The sequence below is a fragment of the Phalaenopsis equestris genome, unplaced genomic scaffold (genome assembly GCF_001263595.1).
Source record: "Phalaenopsis equestris unplaced genomic scaffold, ASM126359v1 Scaffold000203, whole genome shotgun sequence".
NCBI classification, from domain to species: Eukaryota; Viridiplantae; Streptophyta; class Magnoliopsida; order Asparagales; family Orchidaceae; genus Phalaenopsis; species Phalaenopsis equestris.
Genome location: NW_018164645.1, coordinates 1372507 through 1388939, shown reverse-complemented (window position 1 = coordinate 1388939; position 16433 = coordinate 1372507). Strand labels below are relative to the sequence as shown.

Genomic DNA, 16433 nt, shown 5'->3' with positions numbered 1-16433 from the left:
TACACTAACATGGAAGGGGAAATGCTAGCCCTCAACCTCATAGATTTGATTAGTAAATTGGCTTGCTCGATCTATTACTATTGAATGTTAATAACCTTACCGTCCTCATCGTAGTTGTCACTTTCAAGGAGCAGAAAAAGTCATGGAATTAATATGTACACACCACAAATGTCAGTACAAATCTCAAGGCAATTGGACGGTCCAGACAACGACCGGATGATCAAGACATCCTACCATCCCACAGCTAACCGTATGATCAAGGATTGACCTACAAACTACGGCGAGAGATCTGGACGACGAACCACACTTACAGTCCAACTGACCAAAGCACAAGAAGAAACCCCCTAATCGCGAATAGCTAGCCAACCCTCTTTCACCACAACAGAAGAGATCGTCATTCGACCATGCTCCTCTGCCGATCAAATACAAGACACGGTTACCACCCGGTTAATCGCCTCAGTGGGTCGAATTCGAGTAAGTCAATCAACCAATTAATGTCATATTATAAGTCCAATTCTAATACAAACATGATATAAAATTCATATAGTTAATTAGAACATTAATGATATTATGACCGGTTTCTATAAATATTTCATCCTTTATATAATTATACAAAATACGTTCTTATAAATAGGAGATAAAAATATGAATAAAATGACATTCCCCCCAAATTCTCTCCGCAACAAACTCTTAACTCGTTGCCGAGAGAACCTATTAATAATAGACATACAAATAAAGGATGAAACATTAGATCACATCTTTTACTATTTTTACACCTTATAAGTAAAAATAATTACATTCATTGCATTAATTACATAGTATCATCAATACCAAATTAATAATAGACTAAATTGTTAAATCACCATCATACTTAAGATTGCATTAATCAATCCTATTTCATTAATATTTCTTAATATATATATATTGAAATAAATATCGAAACAGACAAAATTAATTTTATCGGCATAAAGTAAGAAAATCTTTACAGAAGAGTTCCACATCACATTCATTGCATTAATTACATAGTATCATCAATACCAAATTAATAATAGACTAAATTGTTAAATCACCATCATACTTAAGATTGCATTAATCAATCCTATTTCATTAATATTTCTTAATATATATATATTGAAATAAATATCGAAACAGACAAAATTAATTTTATATTATCTTATCATTTTTCCAATTTTTAAAATGTTTTTATATATTCATTATAAGATTGCTTATATATTCTTCATCGAAAATTTTTTAAGGGGGCTTTTACATATATAATACCCAAAATTTTAGTATTTATTTATCCCACACTAAAATTTTCATATTTTTCTCTCATATCAAAAGTTTCATAATTACATATATCACATTAAAAAAAAACACTTATTATCACTTTTAAGTGCGAGACATTTAAATTCATAAGAATTGGGTGCTATGTATGTAAATTTTCCTTTTTTGAATATATTTTTTTGTTATTATTATAAAGGAAATCGGTATTTGGCATAGACCCAAATACTGATTTCCCATGCGCTATGCCCCATGATGAGAGCCCGACATAGACCCAAATACTGATTTCCCATGCGTTATGCCCCATGATGAGAGCCCGCGTTATGTAAATATTTGAGAACCTAGCGCCACTGTGGACCGAACCCATGACTTGAGGGGATTTACAGTGAACCCTGCCAACCCACAGACCACGGCTTGCGGCACAAGAATCTCTCTCTCTCTCTCTCTCTCTATATATAGATAGATAGATAGATAGATAGATAAATAGATAAATATTTGCGATTAGTTTTATCCATAATAATAAAACGGCGCTCTAGATCTTTTGTTGAGCTGGCTTCAACTACACATGGACAATCAATTTATTGATGGCAATTAATACAGCATGGCCCTCAAATTTTCATTATGATTTTATATATTTTTATGATTAGCGTAATAATCTAAGAAATAATTTCCATGCAAATGGTTCAAAATGTAAATGGGGTGGGGGAATTTGTCATTAACAGCTGGGAGGCGGCCTTAAAAAGGATGGTGACATTGAGTGACAACACCGCCTATCAAAATAAATTAAATTATTTATATGAAAATATGAATGTATGAATCTCGATGAGATCTAAAGGACTAAGAGAGGAAAGTACGATCAGAGATGGCCTGCATGAAAAAGAGCAAATATTCCATCACTAGAAGGTCAAATACTTGATTAACCAAGTGTTGAACCTTTCGATCTGGATTTGAAGTAGGCTGAATAAAGGTCTTTTGAGTTAAATAGCAAGTTTTATCAAGCTGAGAGAAGACATCAACTCAAATCTCGACCCAGCATCACCAAGAACCTCATCAGTGTCTCCAAGACCCAGGAGATCGAAGGTTCTCACCAAGATATGCTCTGCGAAGATGAAATTTCTATCATGATGTGAGCTACTATTAGAATTACAATGATTCACCATTTGTCTGTCAGACTGGTCTTATCCTTGCGATAAATGCTCCTCATCTTGGTGTCAATAGTCAACAACCGTACCAAAGCAGCTAAGTGGTTGACTCAAGCTATTCGACCAAACTTCAGACGATCGAAGATCAACCAGAGTCAATCGACAACCCCTAAGTCAGCATAGTCAGCCAAACAAGCCTTACTGATCCAAAACCAACCAATCTCATCCTATCGAGCGATAGAAAAATCCAGCCATAAGATCATTTATGTAAACACCCAAAATATCCTGTAACAATTTCACTAAAGAAGAGGTAAGCATATAATTATGTACACTGTACAAATCTCATATCAAAAGGGGGGTTATTTCTACAATAAGGATGATAAAAAAATCAATAAAAAATTCCCTTGTTCTTTTGCTCATTCTTATGTTCTTTCTCTCTCATATTCTACGTTTTACGTTCTATTACTTAGATATGATTCACACGTTGAATTCAACATATTTGTATATTGTTCTATTTATATTATTCCCATATTCCTTTAGAAAAATTTCCAAGCATTAAAAGAGGCTTTTTTTAATGTTTAAAAAACTAAGAAAAAAAGCAGAAAATCAATTAATTATTGGGAGCATTTACACATGCACGTTCCCCTTCATGATAAATACTGATTTGCCTAAAGAATCCTGAAGCTAAATTGCTTAGATTTTATTTTACGGCTTGGCCACATAGTATAGGACAATGGTTCAAACTGTCAAATTTTACTTTTATATATATATATATATTTGCTTTTTTTGGAAATACACATCACATGACTCATCTGTTTTTACATATATGACAACTCCAAATTAATATTTATGTTTATAACAAACTGTGCTGAATCTGAATCTATTTTGTGAATCACACACAAGGAATAGAGCGTAGAAAATGAGAGGGAAAAAGAGAGAAAAGAAGAGAGTGAACAATAAAGAATCGATTAATTTATAACTGACTGATTAATAATTTATTATAGAAATTACCTCCATATTTATAGACAATATGTTATAAAACCCAATTACATGTTTGCTCATGTTTTTATTGGGGCGTTACAGGATCTTTTAGGTATAAAAAACAAATGAGCTTAGGGCTCAGCTACCCTATTACTAAGTCGGCTGAAGTTCATAGTCCTTGGATTGACAATATCCACTCGACCAATTTTATTGAGTTAGGGATGCCAGTTAGCTTTGGCAGTCTTTTGGTTGCCCGGATCTTTGCTCGGTTGGCTTGATCAGCCTAACAACTACTTAGATCCCAACGGACAACTTTCAATCCTTGGATGAGAAGCTCATGTCATAGGATGAGACTAAGTTGTCGGACAGATAGTGAATCACTGTAATTCGACAGGTAGCTTGTCCATTGGCATTGTTAAGCACAACCTCTTGTATTCTTTTTTACAAATTAGGAATCAAATATAGAATTTCAAAAAAAAAAAAAAAAACTCAAGCGAACATTTTTATTTTTATTAAATTCTAAATGATTTACATGCATAAACATATAAATTTGAAAGTGAAAAAAAATAATTGGAATGATTTATTTACAAATAGCATTAGGACGTCTTAATAAAAAAAAAACATGCCGCAAACCCAAAAATTTAAGAAATGAGAAAATATTATGTCCAGAATTCGGACGCAAGGTACAAACAAAGAACGCAATACACTAAATTTTTTTTCTCCTTCAGATGTATCGCATCATTTGTCCGAATACAGCTTGTGTCCGCACTATGGACACAATATTTCCTCAAAACAAAATTTAAATGATGTTTTCAGTACCCCTTTAAAACAAACATGAAAGTTTACAAACATACACCACAATTCTAATATTTATAAAATTTTGATGTGATAAATTTATATATGAAAAAATATATTTATTTTTTAAAAAATTAGGTGATTATGATATTTTTATGTGATATTGGAGATTTGATTGTTTTGTATGTGGATATTAGAATTTAAAGATGTTAAGCGTAAAATAAATGGAAGCGGAAAATAGGAGTATGCTCTAACTGTGGTTGTTGTATTCTACCAGTCGCATGGTCGAATACAAATTTGTTGAAGACAAATCAATTCTAAAATTAAATTTGAAATCATGTTAAACCTTCAATTGATTAGAAATTAAAAAGCATATGATTAATAGTTGGTTGAATTGCACAAGATATTTAATAGATTTGTAAATGTGAATTACTTTTTTTAGGGCTTCTTTTAAAAATTCTGAAGAATGTTAGTTTAGTTGTGGTGACAACTTTCTTGTAGCAGTCTGGCTTTTCCAAAAAAAAATAAAAATTTATAGTAGCCACCGTACCTAGCTTATCAGCAGATTATTTTTAATCAGTTTATCCGCAGATTATTCAATAAACAATAAGCTTCAGCTGCCCCCAAACAGAACATAATTTAATTAAAAAAACTTAAAATTCTTCCATATATTGCGGAAAAGAACCAGCTGCTTTTATTTTAAAGGAAAGAGAGAGCGAGCGATTTATTACTGTTTGCTTGCGTTTGTTTCAATGGTAATTAAAAGTGATTCTCGCTTAAGAACTGCTCTCTCTATCTATCCATCTCTCTACCAGCTTCAGACTCGCCTTCCAGTCCCAGCCTGGCACTCCATCGCCCCCCTAATCTCAACGCAACCATCCTTCTTCTAAAACATTCCAGCAAGCTCACCATGAACCAGCTCCTCCAGCTCCAAACCCTACTCATCACCGACCCGCCTCCTCCCTCCTTCCTCGACCCCAACCTCGCCGCCGTCAAGCTCATCTCCGCCACCTCCGCTCGCTCCAACCCTCGCCACGCCACCCTCATCTTCTCCGTTCTCCCTGACCCTAATCTCCACGTATGGAACTCCCTTCTCAAAGCACTCGCTGACAACCATCTCTACTCCCTCACTCTCTCCCACTTCAACTCCCTCCTCCTCCTCCGTCCTCACCTCCTCGCCGACGAGTTCACCTTCACCTCCATTCTCAAATCCTGCGCCGCTCTCATCTCATTCGCCGACGGCGAGGCCTCTCACGCCTTCATCATTAGCCACGGAATCAGTTCAAACATCTTCGTAGCCAATTCCCTCGTTGATATGTACTTCAAGTTCGGCCGTCTCGACGACGCCCGCAAGCTGTTTGACGACATGCCGGTAAAGGATGTGGTATCGTGGAACACCATTATCAGCGGATACTCCTCCCATGGCGACGTTAATGGCGCACGACAGCTGTTCGATCGAATGTCAGAAAAAACTTCAGTCACTTGGTCGGCCATGATTGCAGGGCACTCCCGAGCCGGTGACGTTCGCGCTGCACGATATCTGTTCGACGAAGCGCCTCAGAAGAATACAGTGTGCTGGAACGCAATGATTTCCGGCTACGCGCAGAATGAAAGGTTCTCGGATTGTTTAAAACTTTTCCGCTCAATGCTTCTGAAGTCGAGCGGCGTTCAGCCAAATGCAGCCACACTTGTGAGTGTGCTCTCAGCCTGTGCTCACTTGGGCGCTCTTGATTCAGGTCAATGGATCCATAAATACATCGATAGGAAACACATTGATCTCAGTCTGTTTCTCGGCAATTCACTTGCCGACATGTATGCCAAATGTGGCTGCATACAAGACGCTAGAAAGGTGTTCGATCAGATGCGCGAGAAGGACGTCATCTCGTGGAGTATAATCATCTCCGGTCTGGCCATGTTTGGCCATTCAGACGAAGCAATGTCTACATTCCATGAGATGTTGCAGCGAGGAATCGAGCCTAATGAGATCACCTTCATGGGCATTCTATCAGCCTGTACCCATTCAGGCTTAGTAGATGCAGGGCTGGAGTATTTCAGGCTGATGAGAAAGGAATTCGTCATCTCTCCCAAGGTGGAGCATTATGGATGCATGGTGGATCTTTTAAGCAGAGCAGGTCGGCTCCAGGAAGCTGAGAACTTGATTGCTTCCATGGAAGTGGAGCCTAATGTTATAGTGTGGGGAGCTTTGCTTGGTGGCTGTAGAATCCATGGAGATATAGAGCGAGGGGAAGCGGTGGTTTGTAGAATTCTAGAGCTGGACCCGGAGCACTCAGGCAGCTATGTTTATTTAGCAACAGTGTATGCTTCCATGGGAAGACTGGAAGAGGCAGCACAATGCAGGCTTAAGATGAGAGAGCAGAGAGTGAGTAAGACTCCAGGTTGCAGTTGGATAGAGGTGGATCATTCAGTGCATGAGTTCTTCATGGGAGATCGATCGCATGCTCAAACCGATGAGATCTATGCCAAGATTGGTCAGCTGAGGAAGAAGATGAGGCTGGTCGGGTACGTGGTGAATACGAGTGTGGTGAGTCAGAGCATAGATGAGGAGGAAAAGGAGGATGCGGTTTTGATGCACAGTGAGAAGCTTGCTCTTGCGTTTGGGCTCATTAGCTTGAAGAAAGGGGAGATTATTAGGATTGTGAAGAATTTGAGAGTCTGCAACGATTGTCATGATGCCTTTAAAGTTATATCGATGATAGAGGAAAGACAGATTGTTCTAAGAGATAGGAGTAGGTTTCATCAGTTCAAAGAAGGATTCTGCTCACGCAAAGACTACTGGTAGATTATATAGCTATTCAACTTAGCTGCAAGCTGCTTTGATATTACAAAGATAAGTAGTTTTTGAAAAACTGTTATTATCTGTTCATTGTTAATGGTTTATTTCAATTCTTTCATGTATATTTCTAATAGGAGCTGGATCATTTTTTGGTTTAAATAGTCGAATAATGAACATAATTACAAGAGAATCTGTAATCTTGTCTCATTATTGTCATCAATCTTATCTCAATTAATTAAAATAGGATTTATCAATCTTTTTTCTGATCATGCTAACTTTTGCAACAGAACTAGAAATGAAAAATGATCCAAAAGATTTTGTTACCTTGCATGTAAGGTATTATGTTAGTTTGCAAAGTAGGTTGATAAAGGCAAAAAAAAAGACGATTTTCAAGAAAAATATTTTTCAACCTTTAATACTATTGACAGATCCCTCCTTAATTGAATAATACAAAAAAGAATTCCCTCTTATCTTTATGAACTAAATCAGCTTCTATGGAAGACATTCACTACTCTATTTGAATTCTCGGGATTAAGGCAAAGCTGCTCACTCTCCTCCTATCTCTGTTTAGTCATGAATGCTTTCTTCAATATTCTTGACATCTAGAGATTGGGATTGTCATGAGATTGTATTACTATCAATCAGCAAAAATTCTGTTATCTTTTATACTTTTGAGGATATTTTAATTTTTGATAAAACCCATGTATCTTACCTTATCAATTTCAATAACATCATCTCTACTTTTGGCAAATTCTCTGATTGGTTTATGAACAACTCTAAAAACCTCCATATTTTCTCCTCTAAAGTGGCTAATGATGATTATCTCAGCTCCATCATCAACATATCTCTGATGGGAGGCTAAGATTAAATACATTGGACTTCCCTTCTTCACCAAACACCTTTCCTTAAGTGAGTTCCAACATATCAGCTTATTTGATAATTAGAAGGCTAAAGCTTTATCTTTCATGGAGTGATATCAAATACTTAGCTTATTTGTTTAGGCTCTACACGTTTTAAACCTGTATTAAGATGATAAGCAAGACATGGGCTCTATTTCCTCTATCATGGCTCTATCTCCTCTCGCAAGCACACCTAGTTTTCTAGGATAGAACTTGCAAACCTAAAACATAATGGAGGAATGGACATTCTCTCCATATTTAACATCTCTCATGTTTTTTACCGCTCCCTCATTTGAAGATTTTGGAGCAATTCAGATTTAGGGCCCGTTTGATGCAGCTTATTTGGGTGCGGCGGCGTTTTGAAAACGCCGCCTTGGTGTTTGTTTAATGAGTTCATCCTGGCGTTTTTAAAACGACGTTTATTTGTGCTAGGGAGTCGCACGCTGCGCAAGGTATGCGTTCGGCGTTCGCGACTAACGTTACGAGAAGAATTCCTCCCGAGCCCTCGACTATTCTCTCTCGCGATCTCCCTCGCCCCCTCTTCCCGATCTACTCTCTCGTGAAGAACATTGTTTTGCCAATCTCCTCCCTCGCGAAACCCTTGCGAAGACTTTGCGCATTGATTCGCCGATCTCCTCCCTCGAGAAGCCCTCGCGCATCGATTCGCCGATCTCCTCCCTCACGAAGAACTCCCTCGTGAAGCCCTCGCAAAGAACATCTATTCGCCGATCTCCTCTCTCGCAAAGAACATCTATTCGCCGATCTCCTCTGTAAGCTACCATGCTTTCTGGATTCAATGTTGATTTCCCGCAATATCTATCGCGCGAAGGGGCAGCATGCTCTCGGATGGTGAGAGTGAAGAAATATCTTCCTCTATTGATTTTAGAACTTTATTTCATTTTTCAGCAATACTGAGATAATTTCTATCATTTTTCATACTTTTTCTTGTTATATTTGCTTCTCACGTAGAATTGGACTTTTTCTTGAGCTTACATGGATTACAGGTACCATTTTTTGCATAGATTGATATATTAATTGATATAACTGGGCTTTATGCACAAACCCTAGCAAAGTTTCAAAATTTTACTAGCATTCGTTTGGGATCATTTTTATTTTCTTTTATTTTTAATTCTTATTTTTTATTTAATTTTGTTTATGTTTTGATTATAAATAAAACATGTTTGATAGGTAGAAATAAATAAAATTATTTTTGAAAACAATCAGAATTACTAACATCTATTTTGATAATTTTTAAAAATATATTAATTTCACTCTGCTCCAAACAGGGGCATAGTGATCATTTATTCAGTAACAGCTATAAATAAGTTATTATGAATAAGCCCCCCCAAACAGCAAGTCAGTTTATCCTGATAATCTGCAGATTATCAGATTATTAGAATAATCTGCTTATCAGCAGATTATAAAATAATCAACAGCTTCCCCAAACAGACCCTTATACTCTCATGGTTGGAAGCAGTGTCAATGCTCCCTATGGAAAAATAGCTACTCACAAGCTTCCAATTTCTGCAGAAAAAAAAGGGGAGGGGTGTGCATTTACATGCTTACCACACGATTCTTCTTATGTATTTACATATATAACATCTAAATATTTATACTTACATGCATGCCACTCAAATCATTAATATCGCATCTAACACTATCTTTTGTGAAGTGAAACGCACTTTTTTCATGCATAGGTTTATGAGACTAATGCATAATAAGTGCAAATAACAAATTATGGGTGTTGGATGTAAATACATAAGAATTGTGTGGCATGTTTGTTACTTTCCCACCCAAAAAAAAACGCTAAATATGCTCCATCCTTCAAATGATACTTATCTTATAACATTTCTGATGGCAATAATGTCAACTTTTTCATGGGAGCCTTGGTTGCAAGCAAGATTAATCTTTGGCCGACCTATTTGGCTTGAACGTATTATATTGGCTCTTCCTACATATCCGAACTCTATGCTAAACTAATTCATTTGCAACCACCATTGGAAGCCCAACTACTTAGATTATAATCCTATTGGTTTTTTCATCGTTGTTATCCCTATAGTTTTATGCTAATACACCTCTTGTGACATTGTCCCATAGCTCGGTTTTGCAGCTAATCAGTTCTACAACTCTTAATGCTCTAATATGCATCTTTAATTAGTACTTATGATTCAAAATGGGTTCTCAATTTTTGTGTGATGAAAATTATATTATTTCTGGTGGTATGTTTTAACTGATTGATTATGTTTTGCTGGCAAGGAGACCTATTGGATTAATTTTTTTGGGTGATGAGGAAACTACACTTAGTTGGAGAACTCAACCAAGCCCCCCCCAAGCCCCACCTCCAACATTTTCTTGCCGTTGCTCTTCGCAAAGGATTTGCAAACTCATGCCTGCCTCCCTTTATTTGTTTAAACGATTCATCTAGAGATTCTTAACTTTATTTTCAACCAATATATCACACATTAGATCACAAAAAAAAGGACTCCTGCTACCTTAGAAGTTAGAACTCTGCATCCCCAATATATTGGCTTTGGGAACACTATAACTTTTGTTATATGAATTTTACCATCAAAATTTTATGTAATATTTTGTATGGTCTTGAATACATTTGGGCTAAGTCCTCAACTTTTCACAAAATATAAAAAAATTTCAACCATAAAAGCATTCACATTATTACTGAACAAGAAAAAAACTAATGTAGTTGCGCCATAATGCTACAAATAATATTGTATCCAAAGGAAATACCAAGCAGCTAGCAATATTTTATTTGCCTACTTATTCCCAGTATGAAAAAGCCAGAAACTGTGGGAGCATTCGGCAAATTTTCTCATTATTGGCATCAGAAATTAACGTATCCAATTATACGCTCAATATTTAATATATTCAAATTATCCATTAAATTTGCAGCACTTATAAGTTAAAATCACAGGCGATGACAGGTGTTTTGTTAATGAAAAAGTACAAAATATTTAGCTTCATACACAATCGGCAAGGAAAACATCTTAGATTATGACCTTCACACTGCCAAGCAAACATATCAGGTACCAAAAATATGCAAAAAAGATTAATGCATATAGCAAATAAGGAAGTTAGACATAATTATGTAAAACATTAAAAATGTCAATTTAGTTCCAAGCAATTTAATATGGGCTGACAGTCCTCTCAGTAGTTTCCAATGAGGCTTATTTTCAACCCAATTTAAAATTGTTGGGGACTAATTTGATACGTTTATAGGCTCTGGAACTAAAATTACCCCCACGTAAACAGTTTTGGCACTTTACTCATCACTAAATACATTGTTTGCAACTACTAATATCACCATTGCCCAAAGGCTAATCTAAGATCACCAGTGTACCCATGCAAATTTATCAAATACAAACAACATCCACAGCATTGGCCAAATTTTCATAATCATCACCATTAGTGTTATCCCATCTCAATTATTTCAGTTTGCATAATGAATTAACTCATGAATGTTACATGAGATATGCAATGTGTTCTATGCAATTCTTTTCCATAACCTTTTAACCATCTCACCTTAGGCTAGTTATCTTCGTTCCTAAATATTTGACATAGTTGATTTTATATGTCTATATTTTCCACACTTCGTTGAGCATGTCCAACCATTTAAATCTATTTTTAATCATCTCATTTTCCAAAAAGACTAGTCCCACCCCCTTCTTTTAATATAATTATCTTTTTAATATATAGGATAATTAAACATAGGTTAAGATAGAGATACAAAATTTTCTAATAATCGTTTTGGATTATTTCGGACAGGTCTACTATGGAAGCTATTGAGAGGTTTTGATGGCGAAGTAGAATAAGGAAGATTTTCATATGATTTTTAATGATATAGAAAAAGCTTATGATAAGGTTCCAAGAGAAGTCATTTGGAGAGTTCTAGAGAAAAAATGTGTTGAAAAATGTGTTGAAGAGAAAAAATGTGTTGACATGACTTATACTCATTAAAGATATTTATACTAGAGTTGTTACTTATGTTTGAATAGAAGAAGGCTTAACCAAGTTTTTTTTCTATTTCAGTTGGATTACATCAGGGGTCAACTTTAAGCATATATCTTTTTTGCTTTAGTTATGGATGCTTTTACTGGATATTTATAGAAGAATGTATCTTGGTGTATGCTTTTTGTTGATAATATTCATCTTGTGGATAAGACTAGAGAAAGAATTCAATAGAAACTTCAATTATGTAGGTCTACATTAGAGTCTAAAGGACTTCGTTTGAGTAGATCTAAAACTGAATACATGGAATATAATTTTAATAGTAGTAGCTGTAGTGGCGAAGTTGTAACAATAGGCGATCAAATCATTAAAAGATGTGAACATTTTAAATATATTGGGTCTATTGTTCAAAGTGAGGGTGATTTAGATGGGCATATTATAAGTAGAATTCAAGTTGGTTGGTTGAAATGGAGGAATGCATCAGGCCTATTGTGTGAGAAAAGTATCGTTTAGACTTAAAAAGGAAAATTTGATAAGATGGTGGTGAGAGTTGCAATGCTCTATGGTGTCAAATGTTGGCCTTTAAAAGAGAAGCATAAAACCAAATTAAGTGTTGTTGAGATTAGAATGCTTAGGTAAATGAGTGTGACACTTAGAAACAAAATGCGAAATGAATATATCTGTGATAGGGTTGGTGTAGCTCCAATGGCGGACAAGATTAAGAGAGTCGCCTTAGATGGTTTGGTCACATTAAGCGTTGACCATCTGATGATTCGATTAGGAGTGTAGATGCCTTGGATTCGACTAATGTTAAGAAAGGCAAAAGTAGACATAAAAAGACACAGGCATATTGTATAAAAAAATGATCTTAATCTATTAGAATTGAATGAAAATATGACACTCAATAGGACGCAATGGAGAAAAAGTATTCATGTAGCCGACCCACTTAGTGGGATAAAAACTTGTTGTTGTATTTATAATATTATCAGATATTCATCTTAACATTCTCCTTTATATATGCTTAACTTTAATTTAATTATCAACTGCTTCTCCAGCCTGATATTGGTTTCATGTAGTGGTGTAGATAATACAATTTAATATAGTTTCAAAGAAAAGATTTACATATTTTTTTCACATATTATCTTGAAAAGGCCTATGATAAAGCATCACAAAAATTAATAAAAACTACATGAAGTAATTGATCCTTGTTAAACCGTTGGCTATGATCCTACATATGAAGAACGGAACCAAGGAGAATTTAGGTTGAGCAAAATAAACCACTGGCCAAACCAATTTTCAACACAAAAACCTTAAATCTGCAAGGAAGGATCATAACAAACAAATTTAAAAATTTATAAATCAAACCTCAGATAGGTGGAAAAAAGGCTAATGATAAAGGGGGTGATAACATAATTTCAAAAAAAGCTGCTCAAATCGTGATCATGCAAATTCATGTCTATATAAATTCCAATTATTTCAACCACTACAACATTGATTAACACAAGTCGTAGCTGGCAAACACTACAGAGTCACTATGGACAAAAGAACATACTAGGACATTGACATTTCATTTACACTAAACTAATCATCTTAATTCACAACCGTAATTTGAATCACTGCCTAAAAAAAACTAAGCTTCCTCGTATTAAATGATGTTATTCTATACCCCTCAGCTAACATAAAGCAACTAATAAATGATTAGCCTCCGAGGCTCACATCAACCAAAAGAATTTAACATTGAAAAAACAAAATCAGCTGTATGAAAAAAACCAAAAATGATAAAAAAATAAAAAAAAAACTAAATCAACCTGTAACTAAATGATGACAGAGATCTATTGATAAGAACAACAAGCATTGAGCTCACATAAACCAAAAGAATTTAACATTGAAATGCCAAAATGGCACATTTGCATTCCAAACCATAACAATCAGAAAACACAAGGGTTGCTTACATGGACACACCCATCCAACAGTTTCATACAAATAGATTGTAGCATTAAACTGGAAATCAATATCACATAATTAAACAAAAAAAAATCATCTGCTTGTATGCCATAAATAAGGATATGACTTAGAAGAAAACATGACGAAATATAATGGGACATTTTGTTGTTATAGCAAATGACACCATACCATGAACTTATAAACATTTCATTTATAAGATCTGATTGCAACGAATATAACTTCAATAAAGAAGAAGCTATAGAAGACAATCAGTTGGCACGGCCTTTAATGACATCCAGATCAATCTCTGATGGATCGGTTGCTTGCAACTCCACCTGGATCCCATCCAGCTCCCTCTTGAAGCTCTCCTTGGTGCTAGCATAAAGCATTTTGTTCCTCACTTTCGAAGTGTCAGGAGACCTTAGAAACAATATATAGTGCAAACCAAACAATGAAATACTTCATAAAAATATTTTTTTTTGAAGAGTTAGGAGCAAAATACAAAGTTATTACCAAGCTATGAAAAATATCTTGCTTTTGGGGACGTTCTCCTCAGTAAAAAAATCAAAATCATAAACAGCATATCTACATTCACTTGCAGTAAGATTGGCAGTAAAATCCTCATAGTTGAGAGCAGGTTCACCAACTTTGTCTACCACAACCTGCTTCAGTTCTCATCAATCTTGTAAATTATGAAACGGTAGGTTCTCTTCGCCTTCAATTCAAGGAACTTCAACTTGCAATCATCATTCACCGCCATCCCTGATGCTGAATTAGCCTGCAAGTATTTACGCAAAATATCAAACAATAGAAGTTATTCCTTTAAAGAAAAGAATTCTACTTAAACCTAAAAATGTCATCATTTTTTTATTTTTTATGAAATGCATCAATAATTAATTCAGCCTAACCTCTATTTTTTTAATTTTTTTTCAATACTATTCCAATCCATGAAGTTCAAACATGTATTACGTTGAAATAGCAGACAATGGAGGAGCATGCAAAGACTTTAGGAAAAAGCTACAGATACTGGATATCACAATGATCTTTTAACTCTCGAAAGGCATGCATAACTTATCACAAGACCCCTCTACAACACAAACTGTCAGTTGAGGATGTATTAGGAACATCAAGTTGACATCATAAACATGGAAAGCATTTACAGACCAACTATTTCCTGAATTGAAAAAACAAAACCAAATGCCCACCTTTACAAATCTACCTAAACCAAGCAATTTTATCTCCACTAAATCATATAGGAAAATAAATGTTTAACTATGAACTAGACATCAATCAACAAAACAATTCAGACCAGCACCAAAATCTAAAGATAAATCAAACCAAATTAGACGCAGCAGAATTAGACTAAAGTCTAGATCTAAACCGCAACCCTACAATCCACCCAATAAAGACACAATCTAAAGCGGCAGTGCAAGGCTCAACAATCATTAAACAAAATTTTTACGCTACCTAAAAGTTACATGTAATAAATCCCAAGAATATATGGAACTAAGAATAGATAATAGATAATAGATAACATATTTAAAAAAAAAAAAAAGCTCAAAGAGAGCAGGTAGCTCAAAGAGAGCAGGTAGTTGAAGAGAGCAGGTAGTTGCGAATCATAAAATATCGAGAGTGAAAATCAGAAAGATACCATTTTTGCGAGTTGATCGGAGGAGAACAGAAGAGATGATCTAGGGTTTCCTTGGGACGGAGAGGAAAGCGATCTCTGGAATTGGAGAATATAGAAGACTTTAGTGCCAAGCGGAAGGGATGGAGGTGGCCGTGGCCCGCGTGGAGTGGGGGCCGGGCCGGTGGCTTTCCTATATAGTTTGTCGACCGCTAACGTGGATCCCACGATGAAGCGAACGACTTTGAATTGGAATCTGCCACGTGGTTTGAGCAGCTGTATTTTGTTGTTGGTGGCATGAATTTGGGCGGGTCCGGTCTAGCCCAACCCGGTTTGTCCACCACATTGCTCTATGATATAATCTATATATCATTTTGATTAAATAAAATAAAAGAAATACTATTTTTTAAGTGGTTGAATGTTTGCATTTAAGTAAAATGAAATATAAAACTGATGTGTAGTAGAAGATTCATGACAATAGAGTAATAGATTATTGTCTTTACGTAACACGAGAATTCAACACGAGTTGATATGAAAGGAAAAAAAAAAGTGAAAATTCCATAAAACCTTACATGGAAAGTCCAGAAAGAGAAAAAATCAATATGAAAAATCCTTGAAAAGGGAAAAAAACACGGGATTTAGCCTAATCTAAATAATTCACTACAAGAGTACACAAATCAACTCTTCTCCTAAATTTGAGAATATTAAATTATAAAGTTGTATAGTCGTCATTTTTTACGACAATAGGCTGCAAGGGTCATAGTTGATTACCGCAGAAGTAGTAGTCATTCATGAGTGTTATAGAATGTGGTTGTAGCTCAAGCTTGTCATAGAAATCGTAGTTGATAATCATGACAGTAGTTGGTCGGGTGGGTCGTAAATAATTACTTCAAGAGTGTCAATTTGTCATATTGGCTATCACGATAAGTATAAAGTGTTTCTGCTTTCGGTATTATTTGACAATAGTTTTTTCTCTCTAAAAAATAGGGGCAATTGATGCACCATTA

The 16433-nt window shown here is 35.4% G+C and overlaps 1 protein-coding gene and 1 pseudogene across 1 annotated transcript; one reads left to right on the top strand and one right to left on the bottom strand.

Annotated features, from left to right (window-relative positions):
- The first annotated feature begins 4921 nt into the window (after window positions 1-4921).
- LOC110022900 (pentatricopeptide repeat-containing protein At1g08070, chloroplastic-like) lies at window positions 4922-7153 on the top strand. Its single transcript, XM_020722053.1, has one exon. It carries the CDS (start codon window positions 5110-5112, stop codon window positions 6997-6999), a length of 1890 nt encoding a protein of 629 aa, XP_020577712.1. The 5' UTR covers window positions 4922-5109; the 3' UTR covers window positions 7000-7153.
- Window positions 7154-13733: 6580 nt separating this feature from the next.
- On the bottom strand, window positions 13734-15654 carry LOC110022980 (annotated as a pseudogene).
- Between the last annotated feature and the right edge of the window lie 779 nt (window positions 15655-16433).